The 17,034-nt window shown below is 41.7% G+C and overlaps 1 protein-coding gene across 1 annotated transcript; it reads right to left on the bottom strand.

The window, feature by feature from the left end:
* Positions 1-2,086: 2,086 nt before the first annotated feature.
* CCN6 (cellular communication network factor 6) lies at positions 2,087-16,609 on the bottom strand. Its single transcript, XM_059401590.1, has 5 exons — positions 16,562-16,609; positions 9,226-9,535; positions 5,566-5,808; positions 3,624-3,688; positions 2,087-2,174 (listed from the first exon to the last, which is right to left on the bottom strand). Exons 1-4 carry the CDS (start codon positions 16,607-16,609, stop codon positions 3,669-3,671), a joined length of 621 nt encoding a protein of 206 aa, XP_059257573.1. The 3' UTR covers positions 2,087-2,174; positions 3,624-3,668.
* Between the last annotated feature and the right edge of the window lie 425 nt (positions 16,610-17,034).

Raw genomic sequence — 17,034 nt, 5'->3', positions numbered from 1 at the left:
AAATCCTAATACTCAGGATAGGGTAGTGGAAATTATATTTGCAGTTTAATCTTATTCCTATTTAAGAAGTAAACCCAGAATCTTGCTCACTGTGTAATGATTATCATCTGATGGAATCCTAGGCTACACCGTCAAAGTACAGATAAAGTTTTAAAAAATAAAGTTAAAAAAGTTCTAAGCGTTTTACACATCTTCAACAAAGTATTTTAGATTATTTTATAGAATAAAATGCTTTCTTGTAAATTGTATAATTTTTCCATTATGTATGGAATATGGAGATGGAAGCAACTATGTGTATTTCATAATTACACATTTTAAACAAGAGTTCACTTTCAAGAATTTTAAGCTATATATATACGTATATAGATATTTTTGGTGCAAAAAAGCTTTTATTAAAGCAGAAGGACAAGACCTATGAGCAGAAAGAGCTAACCAAGTTTTACATATATTTTTAAGAGAACATTTTAAATAGCCTCTACTGCCTTAAATAGAGTCATCTGAGAATGGGTAAGTATTCTTCCCTTTTTTAAATCAGTAAGGTAGATGTGCCACCCTTTTAAAACCACTCTAATTTCCTTATGTAATGACATGATTACCTAAACTTAACTTTTCCCATATATACTAGGTTTTATAGGATCTTGAGCTCAGAAAATATATCTCCTGGCTCTCTGCAGTTCCTTTGACATACGCAAGATGTAATCCACAGCATCTTCCACTTAAATGACCCTTCATTTGGGCAGTCAAATTGAATGGTAATCATTTTAGACTTATTAGGGATACAGCATCTCTTATCCAAGCATACTCCACAGAAAGTGGGTTTATAACTCTGAGTGCTTGAGCATCCAGAAAAGACGAATTTTTCAGCTTTGAGCAGTTGGAAAGTAGGTTGGCACGTTTTTCCTTTGGGGATCTGAAAAGGTACATGACATTAAGAAGTCATTCTTTAATTTAGTTACAACAGTTTACAAAAGTGATACTCTATATAGAAACACAAAGAAAGAAATTATTTCCAGGGCATTAATATTTCCCATTTAGTGGCTTAAAGCACTCTCTTCTCTACCTTCAAAATTCCCTCACCGGAAGTCTGTCCTCCCTGTTCTTGTTCTGTCAGAGTATAGCACCTGCTCCCCAGTCTTTTTGGCTATCCACTCCACTTAGTTCCAGTTTCCAGAATGAAAATTTCTCTGTCTTATTTAATGTCAAGGGCCATGTCTTACTAAATGTTTATTTACCTAAAACTTAGCAAATTCCCTAACCGGTCAGACAACTTTGAGTGGATGAATAAGACATATCTAAATCCCTTTAAAATTGAGTTGTCACCTTTTAACATGATAGGGAATAACTTGGAGATGAAAAGACTTTTAGTGTTCCTAATACTTAACTCTTGAGACGGTTATCTTGCTTTGTTCTAGAAGCAGGACCAGCTCTAGTTATACCAAACAAATCTAGAGTAACTATTTTGTCACAGTCCTTTGGCAAGTCTACTGTCTAAGCACGGAGTATTTTGGACATGGTTTCCCCCTCCAACCTGGTGATACATAACCAAGATTAGAACTTCTCTGATGTCCATAATGTCTGTTTTTATAACTATGATGTAGCAACCAAAATCTTTTATCCATTGCCTTGACTCCACTGCATAAAATTAATATATTTTTTAAAAGACTCTGAAAAGGATCTATTTTTAAAAAACATAATACATGTTGGGTCTACCAGAAGAAATCAGGCTGATCAAGACCCACACTGTTAAGCTGTTAAAATATCGAGAATCAGCAGGGTAACATTACCTCTCCTCTAGTTAAGATTCTCCCCCATGAAGTGCAGATAGATTGATCTTTGTTTTCCTCTGATTAGTTTAAGAGTTACAATGAGGTGATCTTATTTTTATAAGAATTACACAGCATCTATCCCTCTAAAATGCAAGAATACTTTTTGGTCTCTTAATACTGAATTATAACGAAGCTAAATCTAATTAAATGTTACCTTTACGCTCTTTGCTATATTACTGTCACAAGGTTGAATATAACACAGTCTTCTCTCTTTTCTCATTTCACAGTTGCTATTTTCATTGGTGACCCGATCGGACACTCCCATCCCACATGTTCTGGAGCAAGGGGTCCACTTTGTTGCTTGCACAAGACATTTTCTCTTCCAAACAAGTGGGAGATTCTTATAAGCTAAAATAAAGAGGGGAAAGTACATATGTATACATATATGTACTCATGCACATATGTCAACAGACCTATGTGCTCATGTCAACAGACCACTTTTAATCATTATTTTTCAGCTAATTATTAATAGATCAGAAACTTTTATGTAGTGAAACTCAGCATAAAATAAGCTTACGGTCTAATTCATCATTTTCTTTTTCCCCACTTTGCAAATTTCCTTTCAACCAAATGTGACAGTCCCAATTTCTTAGGAAGAATAGAAATACTTTATTTTTGAAAATCTAAGTAAGATGTATCCATTTGCTTCTTCTCAGCTCATCTAAGTAGTAAACTACTGTGCTTTCTCTGGTTCTTGCCTCTTGCTGGACATTATTTTCAACAATGAAATAGACATTTAAGAGTGCCAAGATATTATTAATCAGAACAGTGTCTTAATGTTAAATTTCCTATTATGTTAAAATCTAAAATACAAAAGTCATATTTGAGGATAAACTATTGAGCCAGTTATTTTTCCTCCACTGTTTTAATCTAGTCTTTTAGAAAACTCTCTACATGACATTGAACTAGTCAAAATCCTATACTACAAAGTCATGGCAAATATGTAATCTATTTTATCCACTCAGCTTAACTGCTACATTCCCTATGGAATTGGGCCCATAGTATTCATTCCATTGGCTAGTCATTTCAAATCACTTCTAGAAAAAGACATGGCAAAGGAAAAGATGGACAGAGCTATGGGTGGGCGGATAAGTTGGTGGATAGAGGGAGTCCCCTCCACTGATTCTACTGACACTGGAGCAAAAGGGAGGGCAAGGGGAGAAATAATAAGAGTACAGTGAGTACATAAGAAGTCTTCTCTTATGAACCCAATGGGAGCTTCGTGTTCTGCTCGTGAATGAATCAAGCCATTGCTTCATTTTAAACAAACTACAAACTGGTTTATTTTCTCAAAGCATTTCCTTAAGGTTATCATGCATCCTAAAATTGATGCTTGGAATAAGGTTTTGATTTGAATCTGCAACTGAGCATGGCAAAATTCTGGCTACATTACTTTAAAATGCCAATTTAAAACTCTGAAAATTCACTCCCCGCCTGCCCCCAGCAAACTGCCTTCCTGATAGGAAGTAGTAGGCACTTTGAAGTTTCTGCTGTCTTTAAATGAAATGACCCTTTAGGGTGCATGGATGGCTCAGTTGGTTAAATGTCTGCCTTCGGCTCAGGTCATGATCCCAGGGTCCTGGGATCAAGTCCCACATCGGGCTTCCTGCTCAGAGGGGAGCTTGCTTCCTCTCTGCCTGCCACTCCCCCTGTGCTCTCTGTCAAATAAATAAATAAAATCTTTGAAAAAAATAAAAAATAAAATAAAATGATCCTTTACTGCTTTCAGTGTTACTACAATAAGATCTCGCAATTGCACAAGGAACTGAGGGAGAGGAAGCAGAAACATGAAGATACCTGGAAGGTAGACAGCAGTTTAAAGACCTCTATGCAGGAAGCAGATTAAAAGCCCCGGCAGGCATCTGCAATAAATAAAGGTAGGTTAGATTATCGTATTACCAATAACCCCCCTAAAGTTAAGCCAAGAGCTGCAGTTCAGAAATTTAACATTCATTAAAAAGCAAGAAAACTAGAAGAGCTTTTAGAGTTTATTTAGTACTCAGTGAGCAGTGAGGAAAGCATGGGGGCGTTCACTGCATGCTTCATATGGAGCAAACAAAAGCTAGATTCCAACCATGAGCTGTCTGCATTAAGTCAGTATATAAAGTACTACCACAAATATACCTTAGAGTGTATGTTTGTCATTGTGCTTAATTTAAAAAACCAAACTTCTGTTCAGGCCCATAAATACAGTTTCAAAGTTAAGCAGAGGAGAGACTTCAGACTGAACGTACACTTCCTTTGAAACCTGTCTAGGCCTGTGATCTCAGCTCCCTAGAGCACAGTGGCAGATTTTGGTTTTTTGTAGCAAAGCACTAACCACCAAGTATGATGGTCTAACATCCCCTCCAACCAGGTTCCAAGTGAATCATCTGGAACTGCTCTACCTCCACAAAGGAGACCAACTGAACTTGATCCAAAGGGCTTTACTTGTGAAAACTGCTGGGCTAAGGTATTTTCTCACCAGCGAGGTTCATGCATGGGTCCCAAGAACTCACACTGAGTCCCTCAGATCCAATGCAGAAAATCAACCGTTCCTGTACATTTTGAAGAAAGAACAGTTTGGCTTATAATTTTAGAAGTTTTAGAGCATTCGTAGTGTCTTGCTATTAGCTGAAAAACTAGGTATGGTAAATGCAAATTCACTACAACCTGTTAAATTATTTTCAAACCAGTTGGGATAATGGAAGTTTCTGAGAAAGTTCTTTTCATAGAGTTAGTTCTTAAATATCTAAAATATCATTTCTCTGATGATTGTGGCTTTTATTAAATACCCACATATTAGAAGTGAACTTAAGGAGTTTTTAGTGTAGTTGAATATCCCCTCTGTATCTCCATGGCATCTATCATTTCCTAAGCTCTAACTTTAGATAAAAGAGGCATTCTTGATTTCTGGGTGAAAACACAGAGATGTGAATAATAACTAGGCATGAATACTGGCCTTTTTGAGTCCTTCCTCATCTGTGCTTCATTGGTTGGTGTTTTTGAAACTCCTGTCCCCAAAATGCCCTGGCACTTAAGTAAGGTAGTAACTTAGAGCTGACCAGAATAGAGCCTTTATGAACATATGGACACTCACTGCAAATGAACAGGTGCTCTAGAGGAGTGATACGGAACCTCATTATAGGTTTCTGACTACTCACATGCCTAGGGAACCTACTTTAAAACCCCTGTACGTGTGTCAGTGACTGGAGAGCGTCATTTCCAGAACGAATGAAAAGATAATCTTATGTCGGCTGTTTTCTGTTTTTAGAAACAATTACAAATTCTAAACATATTCTTAAATATTTTTAATCAGTAGGCTTCCATTTCTGCTTTCATCATATAGCAAAGTTGCCTTTGAAAATTTGGGGGATGAGTTAGTTTGCACTTCTTGCCCATAATATAAACAATACAAGCAAAAATTTTTCTCAGGGTGCACGTGAACAATAGTTGGTCAGCTCTTCTGAGAAGAGGTTGAGTGGGAATGAACAGAGGCATAGAAGAGTTTTTCTGACCCAGCAAGGCTTTTAAAAGCTGGAATGTTTCACTGGAAAAATCTAAAAAACATTATGAAGTTTCCTTTTGAGATTCTTAGACTATACCTCTCTGAGGCAGACTGAGTAATGGTGCAGTCAAACTAAATCTCACACTGACCGCTGATCATTAGATGCTTACTGACTACCTATGGTACATCAAAGAAACATGAAAGAAAACCACAAGAAGCCAATACATGAAAAATAAATATGCCTCTAAGCACCTGGCATTGCTTTGTAGCTTGCTGAAAGCTGCTTTTGGAAGGGTCCCAGGCCACAGTTGGACTGATCAGACTTCTTTGTACCTTTAGCACCAGAGCAGCGACTGTCATCCAGCTTTGGAATGAACAGAGGTGTGCATCCAATGGCCCCACTCACACAGAGGCAGCTAAACAGGGGGCTGGGCTGAAAGACTTGGCCATTACGATAATGCACCCTGTTGAACTCGCACCCCACAGCTATAAGGTCTGAAAGAGAGAAAAGCAAAATCACCAAAGAAGCCGTAACTGATAGGCCAGACCTCCCATGAGAAACCTCAGAGGTAACAGCCATCTCCTTCATGAGGTCACGTTCCCAATTTCTTAGGCCCCATCTAGAACCTCCTTTCCAAAACACCTGTAAAAGGTGAAAATTAGACATTTTCATTTTATTGTAGACTATCAGCCCCAATTGGTCACTTTCAGAATTACGACCAAGCACGGGCCCTGTTCTGTCACTGTGAGGATGGCAGTGAGTTAATGACTCTGAGAGATGGATTGGTGGAAGGTAAAAAAAGAGGTTTTGCTAAATGTCCCACCATAGGCAGGGATATATTCGTAGGAAATGAGGCTACATGAATGGTTGAAGAGAATTTGCTTAAGTACATACATAATTTAAGTACAAACATAATTTGTTTAAGTACAGTGCCACACAGTAACTCTTTTTTCATTAAGAGAATTGGAGGAAACTTTCACTGCTCTGAGAGGCGTTCTTGACCTGGATCAACAGTTCTCAAAAGTATGACCCCTCAGACCTCTTGGCAATACTGAAGTCCTTTCATGAGAATCCGTGAGGCCAAAACTCTTTTCCAGAATACCAAGAGGTGCCTGGCTGTTTTCACTGTGTGGATATTTGCACTAAGGTACAAAAGCTGGAACCTAAGCATGAAGTCGATTATATGGGGTAGTCACTGTGTTTGCCTTGTCAATGCACTTATCCATAAATGTACTTTTGGGGGGGGGGGGAAGGCTAGTTTTACTTAATTTCCTGACAGCACAGTAAAAATTACAAACTTTATTAAATTTTAACCATCAAATATATGTCTTTTAAATATCCTGTGTGACAAAACAGGAAGTATCCACAGAGCATTTCTGTAGATATTCTTCTTGAGGAGAAGCAACTAATCTATTGTCTGAGTTTGGGGCTGAAACAACCACTTTTTCATTAGGAATTTCACCTAAAGAAATGACTGACAGAGAAACCAGGATTACTCAGGTATTTGGCAGACATTTCCTTCAAAATCAACAGTGAGCCTGTCACTTCAGGGAAAACAACTTTCTGGCCGATGACAGAATTCAGGCTTTCAAGCAAAAATTAGAATTTTGGAAAACCTGTATCCACCGCTGAGATCTTTATATCTACCCAATATGCAGACTTTTCTGATAAGATTAGTATTCATTAATGTGATATTTTAAAATATTGTATAATTAAGTATATCAATCTTTGGAATATCTATATAACCACTGTTCCAAACTAGCATTTTCCAAATAAACGATGCATGATATTACAAAATTATATATAAGTAAAACATCCAAGTAGATCTTGGATAGACCAATACATTTTATTGTCACAGAGTTCGACAAATTCATTGTTATGGTTTCAGATTCTAATGATGCAGCTAATTTCCAAGAAACTACCACTCCTCAAGTTTACCAAAGAGAATATTCAAAAGAATATCAAAGAAAATATTCACAATTATCTGAAAATTCTGCTAAAATACCCCTGCCTTTTCCAATGACCTGTGTCAGGCTGGATTCCCTTCATAGAAGTCAACCAAAATAACACACAGGAATAGATTGAAAGCAGCAGCGGATGGGGAAATCGAGCTATCTTCCATTAAGCTAGACATAAGAGAGAGGTACAAAACTGTAAACCCGTTCCATTCTTCTAATTTTTTGTTTTAGAAAATAAAATATTTTTAACAAATACATTATTCCCATCAGGTTGCAAGGGGTTTCTTATTTTTAAATGAATTAGTAAGTATTTTTAAATCCCTAATCCATTTAAATACCAATACAGAAAACTCACATTAACAAAAGCTCTTGGGGTCTTTATTAATTTCTAAGACTAAAGGGGTCCTCAGACCAAAGTTTAAAAATCATAGTTCTATATCATGGATCAGCAAATGTTCCATAAAGAGCCAAACAGTAAATATCTTAGCATTTATAGACCATTGGGGTTTTGTCACAGCTACTGGGCTCTGTACCATTAAGCTGCCATAGCCCATGTAATTGGATGGTGTGGATCTCCTCCAATAAAATGTTACTTCCAAAAACAGGCTCTAGACCTGATTTGGCCCCTGGGCCATGGTTTGTGACTCCAGTTAGAGGTCATCCTCATCCCCATCCTCATGGCTACACTCTGTTAAAATACTTACCACATTGTATGTGACATCACGTGTGGACAGATCTGTCTGACACAATAAACTTTGACTCTGTGAGGGCAGGACATATATATTTTTTTCTTTCTTTCTTTCTTTCTTGTGTCCCCAGCTGCTGGTCCCAATGCTTAGCATGGTAGTGGCTGCTCACTACATGCTTGTTAGGTTAATGAAATAACTTGCCCAGCACCGTTTGGGAGAAAGGGGTATCATGATGCCAGAGTCTGACAGGACATGTTTTCCCTGTTAAATTTCCATAAATAATAGCCTACATTTTTAGGAGTCTACTGCCGACCAGATATTCTTCTAGGTGTTTGGGGTTTTGTATCTATTTCATTTGCTCCTCCGGGAATTTCTGTAAGGTAGGAAATATATATGACGTAGCTGAGGCACAGAGAGGTTAAGCAACTTGACGTCAAGATCACTCGGCACATGAAGCCCAGAACTGGAACCCAGCACCTACATTCTTAATCCATATAGTTTAGTCAGCACGAAACAGGGGTATCGGGCTATCAACCCTGAACAGCTCTACACATTCAGTCCATGCTCACACCCAGACTTCAGGAGTAATCTGCCTGCCCACACAGTGGGCAATCTTTCCTCTGGACTGACCCAAATGTCCAGCTCACACGGGTATTTCTCTTCCCTTGGAAATCTTCATTTTTAATCCCAGGCAAATCAGGATCCTGAATTATCCTCGAGGTGTCAATTTAGAGGGTCTCAATCCGTCTCCAGAGCTAAAACCCCTCAAGCCGAGGGTCAGGCTGTGATTTGGGGTACCCCTACCTTCCTTTTTACACATCTGCTTCATCTGAAAAGAACAGTGATTTGCTGGTTATCTGGAGGAGAATTCAGTACGGCTGCACACTCCATACACGTCCTTACACTTGAAGCGAGATTCCTTTTTAGCTCCAGAGAAGGCTAAATTGACAGCGTTCGACCGCAGGGACAAAAGCTGTCACTGTGTGGCGCCTGAAGAAGTCTGCTCCTCCTTACATCATCTTAGCTCTTTTTCTCCCTGAAAGCAATCACCTGAGAATAACTGGTTCACCACGGTGCCACTAAAACCGCAGGGGGTTCGGACCACGTGTAAACATCGCCGGTGTCACGTGTGGCCCACGACGACAAAACCGGCCCCACCCGTGGCCGAACTCCACGGATTATCCCACAGGAACCATTACTGGGGGGAGACCTGGCGCCCAGACAGACGCGAGCGTCGCCCGAGGTCCCAGCGGGAGACACTTACGCGCGCACACGCCGGTCTCGAAGCGAGGCCTGTCGGCTGAGTAGTCACAGTAGAGCCCCTTGTGGGGGTCACAGAGGTCGGCTTCATTGCAGACGTCCCCCGGTTGCTTGGCACAGATCTTACAGCACCCGCAGCCGTCCCTCAGCAGGCTCACTCCCGGAGGGCAGCTGGGCTGCGCACGGGGGCATTTACAGGGCCAGTGACAGAACTGCCTGCGGGGCTGCACTTCCGGTTCTCCTAGTTCTCCTCCGGGCCTGGCTTCCGGCGCCGCCGCGGCCAATGGCGCGCCCCCCTGCGCCTGGCAGCGGAACTGCAGGGGGTAACACAGGAGCCGTTAGATTGCTCACTCTGCGTTCAGAGAGTTCTGGAAATAGAAGCCTTCCTCTAAACGGGTAGGATACGGGGTGGTGAGCTGTGAGAATATCTATCTAACCGGACCCTCGTTCCTTGAACCTTTCTCCGCTGAGCTCCCAGCGCATCACTTCCTCCTCCCTCCTCACCGATGCCTCCTTCTCCGGGTGCTTTGCTGGGTTCTTCGCACCTTCTTCATCCCTAATTGGAGCCCTCTGTGGTGGAGGCCTCTCAAGGCTTCCCTCGCTCTGTCTCCTATCTCCCGCCACACCTCCCTTCCGGCCTCAGCCACAAGCTGCCAGACCTCCCGGTGGAGATGGGATGGGCCTAGCAAGCTCAACGCGACCAAAGCAAACTCCCGAGTTTCCCTCCCGATCTTCTCCTCCGTGCACACCCTCCCTTGAGCACGCGCCAATTTCATTTTTTCAGAATACCTTGGGGTCGGGCCCCTCTTGACTGCCCCTCTCACATTCCACTTCCCATCCCTTCAGTAAATCCTGTTGGTGACATCTTTAAAATGTACCCACTCTAATCATTTCTGAACACCCCCACTGCTGTCCTGGTGATCCAAGCCACAGTTATTTCTCACTTTAGAGGATTATAATCATCTCCTAAATGTTCTCTTCGCTTCCCTCTTTGTCCTGGATATCCTCCACTTGGCAGAGTGGTTAAAATAAAATAAGCTACAGCACCTATAGCTAACAGTGCCATGTTATATACTTAAATTTTGCTAAGAGACTAGATCTTATGTTAAATGTTCTTAGCACACACAAAGAACAATAAAGGGGACAGGAGGAAACTTTGGGGGGCGATGGATATGTTTATGGCTTTGAGAGTGGTGATAGTTTTATGAATATGTACTTATCCCAGAGCTTATCAAATGGTATATAATAAATACATGTATTCTTTTACAATCAGACTTTAATTCATGCCACTCCTCGCTCAGAAAAGGTGGCTTCCTCATGGCTTCCCATTTCAATGTAAAAGCCAAACTACCAGGCTCAGTCAGTTAAACCTCTGCCTTCAACTCTTGTTATGATCCCAGGGTCCTGGGATCGAGTCCTGCATTGTGTTTCCTCTCCCTCTGCCCCACTGCCTGCTCATGCTTTCTCTCTCTCTCAAAAAAATAAATAAAATCTTAAAAAAAAAAAAAAAGTCAAACTACCATCTAAGGCCCTGCAACATTGGGTCCCCACCTGTTACCTTCCTTTGCCCGCTGTCACTCACCCACTGGCTTGCTCCATTCCACTCCACACCCATGTCATTCTTTGACCACTCCAAGCCTGCTCCTCCCCCAGGTACCTTCATCTCTCACTCTTCCACCCGCTTGGGTCTTGGCTCACATTTATCAGTAACCACCCTTTATAAAACACCACCCTGCACGGCCTTTTTGCCATAGACCTTCTTACCACCTATCTTATTCCTGCATGTTCTGTATGTTTATTTTCTGAAGCATACATCAAGAATGTGAGCTTTTTGAGGGGTAAGCACTTTGCTGCTGTCTGTGGTATCATCTGTTACCTTACATAGCAAAGGGGATTTCACAGAAGTAGTTAAGAATCTTCAGATGAGATTATCCTAGATTAACCAGGTAGGCCCTATGTAACCACAAGCATCCTTAAAAGGGAAACAGGCAGGGGGCACCTGGGCAGCCTAGTCATTTGAGCATCTGAGTTTTTTTTTAATTCAAGAAATTAACATTTAGTGTTTAGTTTCAGAGGTAGAGTTCACTGATTCATTAGTTGTATATAACACTCAGCTCATGACATCACGGGCCCTCCTTCATGCCCACCACCCAGTTACCCCCTCCTCTCCCAAAACCCTCAGTTTGTTTCTATGATTTAGAGTCTCTTATGGTTTTTCTCCCTCTCTGATTTCGTCCTATTTTATTTTTTTTCTCCCTTCCCCATCCTCCTTTGTTTGGTTTCTTAAATCCCACATGTAAGTGAAGTCATTTAATTGTCATTCTCTGATTGACTTATTTCACTTAGCATAATACCCTCTAGCTCCATCCACTTCATTGCAAATGGCAAGATTTCTTTTTTTTTTTTTTTATGGCTGAGTAATATTCCATTGTATATATGGACCACATCTTTATCCACTCATCTGTTGAGGGACATCTGGGCTCTTTCCACAGTTTGGCGATTGTGGACATTGCTGCTATAAATATTGAGGTGCACGTGCTCCTTCAGATCACTATATTTGTGTCTTTGAGATAAATACCTAGTAGTGCGATTGCTGGGTCATAGGGTAGCTCTCTTTTTAACTTCTTGAGGAACCTCCATGCTGTTTTCCAGAGTGGCTACACCAGCTTGCATTCCCACCAACAAGGTAAGAGGTTTCCCCTTTCTCCACATCCTTGCCAATATCTGTCGTTTCCTGACTTATTAATTTTAGCCATTCTGACCGGCGTGATGTGGTATCTCACTGTGGTTTTGATTTGTATTTCCCTGATACTGAGTGATATTGAGCCTTTTTTCAAGCATCCAGCTCTTGATTTCTGCTCGGGTCAGGATCCTCCCTCCACTCCATCCTACTCTTGCGTGCTCTCGCTCTCGCTCTCTCTCTCTCATTCTCTCAAAAAAGGAAAAAAAAAAAGGAGAGCGGCAGGAATGCTAGAGGAGATAGGATGATAGAAGCAGAGACAGGAGTGACATCACAGCTGAAAAGTAGTCATGAGCCAGAAGTGAAGGCACCTTTAAAAGCTGTAAAAGGCAAAGAACAGATTCTCCCCTAGACCCTCCAGAAGGAACACAGACCTGCCCAATACTTGATTTAGCCCCCTAAGACTCATTTTCAGACTATTGATGTCCAGGACTATAAGATAATAAATATGTGCTGTTTTCCACCCCTGAGTTTGTGGTGGTTGGTTACAGAAGCCATAAGAAACTATACACCCCATTTTATAAAAGAGGCCACTGAAACTCAGATTATTTAAACAAGGCAGTCAGATTTCAGAGCCTGAGCTCTCAACCCTTACCTTCCTTCCTTCCCTAGTCCAGGTCCTGCCACAAACCAGCTTTGATCCTGAACAAGCCACCTAATCTCTGCATCTGTCTCCCCTTTCTAGCCTAGACCTCTCTCCCTAAGCTTGCAACTTGTGAGTTTCCACTGGGTATATCCACTTCGATGCTGGTGAGCATCTCATTTTCTCCCTCCCCCCAACAGAATGCTCCTCAACTAGTAGTCCCCACTTTAGTGAATGGTGATGCCAATCACTGAGTTCCCCAAGCCAGGAAGCTGAAAACCAACCTCACCTGCTCCTCTCCTTCATCCCTGACACCTGAAAGTCACTGACTTACAGGAAAGTCCAAACTCCTAAGCATAGCATTGAGGGCCCTCCTCATCGCTTGCCTCCCTCAGGTTCTAGCAAGTTCAAGGGTTTGCAGTTCCCTGCATATCCGATGCTGTTCCTTTCGCCTTGAACATACCATACCTCCCCTACTCCCACTCTTCACCTGGCTCTGTTTAGGCATCATCTTTTCCAGAAAACTTTTTCCAACCTCTCCTGCCTCCCTTTTACATGCCCTCGTACTGAAATTATCTGTGTAAGAGCCTGTCTTCTCCACGGGCTGACAGTTACCCAGCCAGATCTTGGGGCTCTTTTGTGGGTATACTGTTGGCACCTAGCACAGTGCCTGGCAAGTAAGTTATATAATTAACTTTCAATTTTTATTTGATAGACTGGAGGCCGTTGCACCAATCCAGAGGTCTAAACCTCCTTCCAACTCAAAAATCCTACCTTTAAAAACATCAGTTTGTAATCCTGCCATCCCAGATGAAACAGAGAAACACTTTCAGCTACAATTCAAGTGGAAGGTTCAATATGAGGTTGGAGTTTGAGGAAACAGTGCTGAGAGTCTGGAGAATGAAGAAGGGGACGGAAATACAAGAGTGGAGAAGGGAGTAGAAATAGTGTCTACTTCTCAGTTTTTCCAAGATTCAGCCATGGTTAGCAAGGCCTCCCTGCAAAGTTGAGTGGCCGCTCAGCTAGGCTTGTGTTCATGGAGTCTCTAGGCTGCCCCTTGTCCCCTTCTCTGAGGCATTTGACTCTTAATCTCTTCTGCTCCCCTGGCTTTCATACCAGACCATCCCAATTCTGCCCTTATTCTCAACATACACTCTCAATCTCTTTTGCAGATTCCTCTTCCCCAAATATTTCATACATTTAGACTAATTGGTGTTTTGTGACCTCAATGTATTGCTTTTCTCACTCTGCCCACTGTCTCTTAGCAATCTTGTCCACCCCCTTGCCTTCAATTTCCATCTCATGAAGCTTCAAACTAAATTTCCATCCAGGATTTTTCCCTGAGCTCTAGAGCCATATGGCTGGCTACCAACTGATGTTGTCACTAGAATGTCCCATGGGAAAAACTCATTTCCCCCAAACTCATCATCTCTCACAAACCTCTGCCTTTTAGACAGCTTCTCCAAAGTTTGGCATTCGGAAGCCAAGAGTCATCCAGGTCATTTTCCTCTCCTCACTTACCATAGACATTCAGTGACTGATGCTTGGTGTCCTCATATCCTGAGAACTAGTCACTCTTTCGCCATTGAGACTGCTACTGAGGATGACAGCTCAGTACATTCTTAACTGGTTTTGCTTCCTCAAGAATGACTTCCCAAATGAATCTACCACATTGCTTCTGGTGATATCTCTTTTAAAAACATATCTGATTCTACTGCTCCTCTCCTTAAAGCCCATGAGTGGTCCCCTACTGGGTACACTGTGTGGTCCAAAATTAGAAGCATGCTGACTAAAGCCTGTGCTGGTTTATTCTTCCTCTCAACCTTCACTCTCAATTCACTCTCCTTTGCATCTTGCTACTCGCTAGACCCACCAGGTCGTTTCCTCCCCTCATGCTTTTCCTCATATTGCTTCCTCTTAAGGAGAAGGCTACTCTCAAAACTGCCCACCTGGGGACACGTTTTCCTTTCCAGTCTTGAAGTATTTCTATATAATCTCTGAGGCCACAAGGTAACATTGTGGAAAACCAAAGGTAAAGAGAAAGTTTTGAAAACAGAGTGAGAAAAGACCCTGAGATCATAACCTAAGCCGAAACCAAGTGTTGGAATCTTAACCAACTGCACCACCCAGGCGCCCCTCAAATTTGCCATGATCTTAAAGCTACTTAAAAAAAAAAAATTAAGTCTTTTTAAAAAGGAGGAGGAAGAGAACAAGACTCAGTGCTAAAAGGGGGTTGGGGGTGTGGGGCTGTCAACCTGGAATTCTATCTCCAGTGAAACTATCTTTCAAAAATGAAAGTGAAATTAAAGGCATTTCCAGTCAAACAAAAACTGAGAAAATTGTTGCTAGCATACCTGCTTCACAAGAGAGGTGAAAGGAAGATCTGTCTCAAGGAAAACTGTAATAGATAATAATTCAAAAATACAAAAATGAAGAGTCCCAGAAATGGCTAATAGTGGGAAAATTAAAAGTTACATATTTTTTTCAGACATTTTGACTGTTTTCAAAATCAAAATCTCAAAACAACAAGAGTCAGTAGACTCCTTTGGTGGGATGGAAAAGAAATGGAACAGAATTCTTTTGGTACACCCAAAAAGGCTCTTTTGGCATAACAGAAAGAAAGGGGTTTGACCCCAAAGCTGAGCTTTGGTATAGTTCTCTCTATATAGAGAGTGATCTTAGATGACTTTTTATCATTTATTTGATCTTTGAGCCTCAATCCTTCTCTGTAAAATGAGATTAATAACATCCACTTTATAAGGTTATTTTGAGGATTAAGATAATAACTAAAGTACCTAACACAGTGTTTGGCACGTGGCAGATGTTCAACAAATGGTAGGTATTCTTCCTTAAAAATTCATAATGGCGAAAGTAAGCAAAATAATACTTTCTCGTTTCTGCATTTTAACACCTTTTTATGTTTTGTTTTGTTTTTTAATTTTGGACACATCTCTCTATAATAGAATATTTACTGTTTAGGAATACCTTATAGGCTCTCCATTCACAACAGTGATAGGATTTTTCTCAAGAAGGGTGGAGTGGGAGATAGGCTGCCCCACTGGGGAAAGGCACGCTCCACCTAACACTGGAAATAAACTGTACCACCCGCATTCTTGTTAGGATTCTTTTATAATCTTAGATCTCTCCGTGTAAAATATAACAAATTTCAACCTCTTATTTCCCAAAATACAATTTACTGCCCTAATCAACTATTAACTCAAAGACATGTCTCATGGTTTCCAAATCACCAGGAGGGTTCAAAGGCTCTATCCTCTATGCAAGCAATAACCTCTGCCGTGTACATAAATCCATAAATAAATCACCCTGTTTTCATCTTCTTGGTAAAAAATACTAAGGCAATGAATTGCTCCTATTAAATTAACCTTCCCTTTGGTCTGTGGCTTAAACTATTTCAAAGTCTTCATGGACTGGTTCCCTTTCACGAAAAGTGAGAAACACATGAGTTGAAAAAAGACGAAGTAACAGAATGTTTGAAAAATATAAACGTGTTTCCAAAGTGCTCCTCTCCAACAAGGACAGACTTAATTGAAGAAAGTTGTCAGGATCATTTTTTCCAGTGGCTCTCTGCACCTTCTGCACACAGCCCTGGAAAGCTGAGCCACAGCCTGGGGTCCAAATGAAGAGGCACCATTCACCCCACTGTCCCCAGGCGGGGCCGCCTTCTCCCAGATCCGTGGTGTGTGTCCTACTCCACTTAAAATACACATTTATTCAAGTTTGGGAGCTGTTCAAATGTATCGAAAGTGGGATTTAGTGCCATTACCTGAGAGGGAGAAATGTTTTCCACTTCTTTCCTGAAGCTAATAAACTAAAACCCAACTTTCCTTGGAGAGGAAAATGGCTCCCCTTTTGGCAGGAAGTTTTTCCACAAGGAATTTATCCTGCACCACCTCCCCCTCCCTCAATTCCTCCATCTTCTTCTTTTTTCATTTCTGACCTGAAGAAATAGGAACCTCTGCAGCCTCCCAAGGGGAAGCAGAAGGAGAGGGAGCTTACCTGCCCCAGAGCAGCGGCCAGCAGCATGGAAAGGAGGAGCCCCGGCATGTTCCCCAGGAGCCAGCAGCACCAGGACACAGGAGGCAGCTCAGGCCCCGCACAAAGGGCCCCTGTGTCTCCTCAGCAGGACACACACACGCCTCCACCTCCCAGGCCACTGACTTTGGGCTCACACTCTCAGCCTCTGCTTTGGCTCTCAGGGATCTGCTTTAATACCCTGTTTTCTCTCCGGCGACTCGCCTCATATTTACCTTCACAGGGGCGTGGACTGTGTCATGAGGCTGTGAACACTCTCCTCCATGACTAAGGAGGATAGGTCACGTGGCGACTTGTCTTTGAGCAACTGTTCTGCCAGTTCCCAGAGATCAGAGTCTGCCCTTCGGTAAAAAAATGGTGCCGCGGGCCCCATTAGCCTTCTTCACCTGACTCAGCCTCCCCACTCACTCAAGGCTTGCCCTGCCCCAGGCCCTCCC

Source organism: Mustela nigripes, chromosome 5 (genome assembly GCF_022355385.1).
Source record: "Mustela nigripes isolate SB6536 chromosome 5, MUSNIG.SB6536, whole genome shotgun sequence".
NCBI lineage: Eukaryota > Metazoa > Chordata > Mammalia > Carnivora > Mustelidae > Mustela > Mustela nigripes.
This window is presented reverse-complemented; position numbering and strand designations above follow the sequence as displayed.